This window comes from Octopus bimaculoides, chromosome 24, assembly GCF_001194135.2.
Source record: "Octopus bimaculoides isolate UCB-OBI-ISO-001 chromosome 24, ASM119413v2, whole genome shotgun sequence".
NCBI lineage: Eukaryota > Metazoa > Mollusca > Cephalopoda > Octopoda > Octopodidae > Octopus > Octopus bimaculoides.
In genome coordinates this window covers 36,146,086-36,152,555 of record NC_069004.1, presented here as the reverse complement: position 1 = coordinate 36,152,555, position 6,470 = coordinate 36,146,086, and the positions used below count along the sequence as shown (strand labels likewise).

Sequence of the window (6,470 nt, the reverse complement as noted above, 5' to 3'; positions counted from 1 at the left end):
TATATATATATATATATATATATAATCGTTTTAACATCCATTTGTCCATACTTGCTTGGGTTAAAGGTACATTTTCTGTAGCCAGGTACATTTCCTACCGGTTTCCAATGAAGGTAATATTTCTCCATGGCCAGACATGGTGGTACAGAAGACTGGAAACAAATAACTTTGATTGTATAATTGCAACAATCGCTTCTAACTACCCTGCAACGTCAAGATAAGGAGGCACACACACACACACATACACAGTGTATGTGCTTCAGTTTCCATTTACCAAATCCACTGACAAGGCTTTGGTCAGCCTGAGGCAATGATAGAAGAGACTTGTCCAAGGTGCCATACTTTGTGACTAAACCTGGTCCAATATATATATATATGCATATATCCATACATATATGTACATACCTACATCTATATGTATACATACATGCATATATGGGTATATATATATGCATATATCCATATATATATGTACATACTTACATCTCTATGTATACATACAGGCATATATGGGTACAGGACGAAAACATAGAAAACAAACAAAGAAACGAGACATGCAACATAAAGAGTATATCCCTTCATCAGTTGTCCCTGTTCCATCTACTCCACACACACACATACATATATATATGTGTGTGTTGATATATATTGATAAAGGTTGTGAACATGAATTAGAAAACTGAAAGTATTGTTCCTTTGTGATATTTGCTCTGATTCAAGATCCAGACACTTCTTTGTCTTCCCATCAGATAATACAGTGAATCACAGAATGGCCTGTCAAAAATGTGCAACAGTGACTTTCAAATACTTTCTGAAAATATATTTATGAGAAAATGTTTTCTAATTTTAGAAGCAAAGGAATCAGTGTTGTTACCTTGGTTACAATATTCCATTATTTCCATTCCACAACCAGCAACGAATTTGTAGACCAAAAACAAACTCATTTCAATGACAAAAGCCTTGTACATTTTATTGACACCTTCCATCTTGCTGTGCATCAAAACTCCAATAAATATCGTTACATCTGTAGGATCAAAGACAAGGATATAACAACAATAACATTATTATTAAAATGTACCATGATGCATTATTTTTATTATTAAAATGTATTATGTTGCATCAAAACAATTTGAGTTGAAGAAACAAAAATATAAAAACTATATCCTGCAATCAACAGACACATCTGTCCAATTCCAGACAAACTCAAACAATGTTTGTCTCCATTGTGACTTCGTAGCAAAATCCAAATCTGGACTCAAATTACATTCACGCACCCATTGCAAATAACTGCAGCTTCTTTTAGTTTTAATCCTCTTTTTTTTTTTAATCTTTTCCTTGAAACACTCAACAGGAGCAACCATCATCATCATCATTATTATTATTATTATTATTATTTTTAGCAGTTTGAGATTTAGATACAAAGCCAGCATTTTTTAGAGCTTATTCAAGACCATCAACCCTATTACTTGGCTAGGATTTTATTTCCTGGAACAATGAAAGGCAAACGTAATCTTGCTGGAATTTGGATTCATTTCCTGAAGAAATACCACAATAAAGATTCTGTTAACCCAACATACTTATAACAACAACAACAATAATAATAATAATAATAATCCTTTTTACTTGAGACACAATTCTAGAAGGATGAGAGGCAAAGTCAATCTTGGCAGAATTTGAACTCAGAACACTAAGCATTTTGTCCAGTTTACCTTGGATAGGGGTTTCTCATTCAGAAAAAAAGAATTCAATTACATTGAACCCGTGTAATTCACTTGAAAGGTGTTGTACTAAAGAGACTCTGCTGATATTTGTTGACAGACTCAGCTGAAAGTCAGTAGAGCTACATTGTTGAAGATCTACTTGAAAAAAAAAATGGTGATAGGAAAAACACCCAGCTGAAAAACCATTCCTCACAAACAGGTATTCATCCAACCCATGCTAGTAAGGAAAAACCAATGTTAAACCTATGAATGAACTAAGTTAATCTAATCTAGTACACTTTCTCACTAAATTTCTCCTTGCATCTCTTTCTCTCTCTCTCAGAAATTATACCATAGCAACATAGCTATATGTGCAATAGCAGTATGTTGTTTCAATATGGTTATATTTGTAATATCAATACAAAACAGCTGACACAAAAATCAGCGTTCAATTTGATTTCTCTCATGTTACTCCATATTCTAGGTAAAGCCAGGCCAGCATTTTCGAGAAGTGAGTCATAACTCATTGTCAGGTCAGCCACACTTCTAAAAATAATACAAGGTAATGTATTATTAGGTGTGCCATGGGCTGCAGATTGCCTGTTCCAGCTTTAGGTAATGAAAAAGCCAAACCGTGGCTGTCACACACCCGGCGAATGTCACCTGGGTCACCTGGTGTCACCTGGGCACTGCTCATTTCTGCCCACATAATCCAAGTTTTTCTGGTCGTGAACAACACACCAGTTCAACAGACTCTTTACTCTCCCAACTTGACACCATGTGACTTATGGCTCTTCTCCAAACTGAAAAGGAAGCGATTTGAATAACTAGAGGAAAGTGATGGAGGAGCTCCATATCATTCCGGAGAAGGTGTTGTTCCAGAAGTGGCAGAACCACTGGGAAAAGTGCATAAAATCTCAAGAGGAGTGTTTTGAAGGGGATTAAAGAAAATTTGTGAAATGTACAAACTAGTCTTTTCTATGCACAAAGGCTGGGTACTTTTTAAATGCACCCCATACACACACACACACTCACATATATATATGCGTGTATGTGTATAATACATCAATATCTATTCTCTACAACAATTGATATTACTCTATTTAAAATCATGTTCTTAATTCAATAAAATCAAAGAGAACCAGCAATATTTACCAGCAAGAATCATCAAAACGGTGCCAATCATGCTGTGGACCCAGTTAAAATAAATCCGCTTCGGATGATCTTTTCCTGGTCTAAAATAGCCTAAGATGGGCTGAAATAGAAATTGGTAAAGATGAGGATAGAGTGAGTAGCATTATGGTGTGGGTCATGGGTGGAAGGGAAATAGAAGTTACAAGTGGGAGAGAGGTGAGGAAGAGGCAAGAGTGGTGGAAGAAGGAAGTGAAAGGATTGGGTAAAAGATGTAAGAAGAGAAAGGTTGGAGGGTGGGGGATTGATTAAATGAGTTAATAATACAATGTACTTACGTTGACAATGACGAAAATGGTAACAATGATTCCAATTATGGGGTGAGCTTTTGCTGATGTGCTGTGTAACTGCAGAGAAAGAAAGACATATTAAAACTGGGGTCAATATAATGTAGTGAGCAGAAAATACTAAATTAATCTAGAGCAATGACTGTGAGGTTGAATGGTTAACTTGGTACCCTCATCATTTCCCATTCAGTTCCAGGGAATTTTGGCCAAATATCTTATACTTGCAGCTTTTCTATCTGACCAATGCATTGTGGTTGAAATTGGCATGTGGAAACTATATAGAAGCCTATCGTGTGTGTGTGTGCGAATATATTAATGCTGTTTTGAAAAAAAGTCTGTTTAATGTCTTCTAACTTAGCAGTTCACCAAAGAGAAATCAATAAATGCCAGACTTAAAAATAAGTACTGGGATTGATATGATCAACTAAAACATTTGAAGGTAGTACTCCAGTCTGGTCACATTCCAGTGACCAAAACAAGTAATTAAAAATAGTCTGTAATGAGGAAACAGAAAACAAAACCCATTAATTCTAGTTAAGAAGGACAAGGGAGGTAATTCTAACATCTAAATTTATTAGGATTAACAAATATGGTCATGTTTCAGTCTTATGGGGTGGGGAGTAAAGTTTAAAGAGAAACTCAACATTGACAGCCGATTAAGATGAGGGGACTCCACAGGGCTTGGACGGTTTGTCATGAGATTATTTAGCCCTAGGCAAATTTGGATCATTTCCACTGAGTTCCCTTGCTTGTGAATTTGATTCCACTACCTTAACAAAAATTCAGTTGTTCCAAAGACTACTCAATGAACCAGTGTCTGTAGATATGGCACAGAGATACTTACTTCACTGTATTCACCTTCATTCTGAATAAAGATCAAGATGAATCCTAGAATGGTCAACAACATAGCTAGAACCATGAAAGTTCTGTGGAGCTGCAAAAGAAGAACACAAATATTTGTGATTGTCTGTGTGTGTGTGAAAGAAAGAGGGGGGAGGAAGAAAGATGGGGAGAAAGAGAAACAGAGAGAGGGAGAAAAAAGTGAGAGAGATGGACACAGAGAGAAGTATGCGAGATGCACACAAACACTCCCTCACACATACCTGCTAGGGACCCCCTCCACACACACACACAACAAAGGTATTTTATGTGATTCTGATTGCAACATTTGAATGAGGTCCAAATAAGTTGAAATCAGAACTTGTAGGTCAATGACAGTGGTTATGGCAATGATGATGATGATGATAGCAGGAATGGTTATGATGGTGGTAATTGTATGAATGATGCAGATATGTAATGATGACAACAACGACTGATCATGTTCCTTTCTTACCTGGAACCACAGCATAATCTTGCAGAGTTTCTTGTTAATTGATTTTGAATAACGAGCAGCAAATATTCCAACAGAACCAAAGAATACCCAAGCCACAATCATGGACACACCTGAAAATAGAATAGAATCAAGTCGAAGACCTTTGGTCGAAGTTTAGGCAGAAAGCCACCAATTTTGAAGAGAATCTGTTAATCTATAAAATCAACTACAGAATGTGACTGGTACTTCATTGGCCCTGGAGGGATGAAAAGCAAAATTGATTTTGATGCGATTTGAACTGAGAATGTAAAGAGTTGGAAGAAATAATAGTATTTTGTGAGACATTCTAATGAATGTAGCAAAGTAAAATAGAAAGGAATAGAGGTTGGATGAAATAAATATAAAGAAGAGAATAGAGGTTGGATGGAATAGATTAAAATGGGATGAAAATGAAAGAAAAAAAACTTGACTAAGGAAATGAAGGAAAAATAAAGAAGGAAATTAGTGAAAGAATTGACAAGAGCAAAATGAAGATAATATATAAAAAAGAGAAAGAAAGAATACAGAGGGAAAATTGATGAAAAAAAGAAAGGAGGAAAATTTGTTGATATTTTCATTTTTGTAAACATAGAACAGTTTTGCTCCCAAATTGGAACTAACTTGAGGTTAAAAACAACAAAAACCTCCACCTTTGAGGAAATTTGAATTCTAGCAAAAATTAAAATTAAAAAAATAAAACACGTTAATTGAAATTTGTGAAGATGAGTCAAAGGTGAAATATTTTTTGAGAAGCAGATCTCATAAGACATGGCTCATCATGAAAGAGGTGGGGCTACGAGAAAAATGGAAGGTAATATTTTGTTAGGGATGCTATTCAGAATGTCTCCAGTTTGCTCATGTAAAGTGTATCTGGGAAAAGAAGAGACATGATTGCCATGGTTGGAATGTTTTGGGTGTTAAGTCTGTTTCTAAGGTGTTGTGCTAAAAACAACTACAATAAAGAAGGGTACACTGGATCTTTCTGACAGGATGGTCACAGATGGAACATCTTTCAATACAGAATTATTGAATGTAGGGGCTGCATGTTAACAAGTTGGCTCCACAATCACAAAATCTAGGTTTCAATTTCACTATGGTGAATTTCATCATGGGCCCTTGTTGACCCAATGGTGGAGACCCCTTAAAAGGACAGAACCGGCAATTTAAAGATCCAACTTTGTTACACAGACTCATGTTGATTCCATCTGAGAATTACATGAAAATGGATACATGTCTCTGGAATACTCAACCACTTACACTGATTTCATAGAACAGTTGAATACCTTCTATCAACCCTGTCGGGGCATTGAACACAACAACAACAACATGTAAAGAACTCTCCCTACCGTGCAGATGAGTCAAAATCTCAGATTCCTCAGAAACCACCAGATCTTGTTTCAAGAAGTCAATCCTACTATTGCTTGTAGCTGTAAAGGTGTGTTTTCGTTTCACAAATCCTGAAATACATTAAACATTAAAGATTAACTAATCGAAGGAGAAGGGCGACACAAATTGGTACAAAAGATCCACCCTCGTAAGAAATAATAGCTAATTTTTACTTATAACATGCCTTGCCATCTTCCCAAGTTAAGCAGATGACAAGGTGTACAATATACAAAGATTGACTTAAGACAGCTAAATAAACAACACAAAAAAAAAGACAAGAGGAAGGATTTAAGCAGGATTTCATTTCCTTTGCATAAAAAACACTTTTTATATCTGAATAGAAATAGAGAAATGGTAACCCCTTTACTTTTGACTACTTTCACTTTTATTATTAATCATTATCATCATCCTTTAACATTTGTTTTCCATGTTGGTATGGATTGGACATTATTAATTATATACATATATATAAGTTTGATGTGTGTGTATACACACACACACGCACACACATATATATAAATATATATATATATATATATATATATATATATATAT

The 6,470-nt window shown here is 35.3% G+C and overlaps 1 protein-coding gene across 4 annotated transcripts in view; it reads right to left on the bottom strand.

Annotated features, from left to right (window-relative positions):
* Positions 1-6,470, bottom strand: part of LOC106881910 (putative ferric-chelate reductase 1) — a 34,182-nt gene that overhangs the window by 4,516 nt on the left and 23,196 nt on the right. For all 4 annotated transcript variants that reach the window (XM_052976529.1, XM_052976527.1, XM_052976528.1 and 1 more), the window contains 6 exons: positions 5,876-5,986; positions 4,512-4,621; positions 4,023-4,112; positions 3,170-3,238; positions 2,856-2,955; positions 875-1,024 (listed from right to left, as the gene is read on the bottom strand). In XM_052976529.1, the coding sequence (XP_052832489.1) occupies positions 875-1,024; positions 2,856-2,955; positions 3,170-3,238; positions 4,023-4,112; positions 4,512-4,621; positions 5,876-5,986 (630 nt within the window). The remainder of the gene's footprint in view (positions 1-874; positions 1,025-2,855; positions 2,956-3,169; positions 3,239-4,022; positions 4,113-4,511; positions 4,622-5,875; positions 5,987-6,470) is intronic.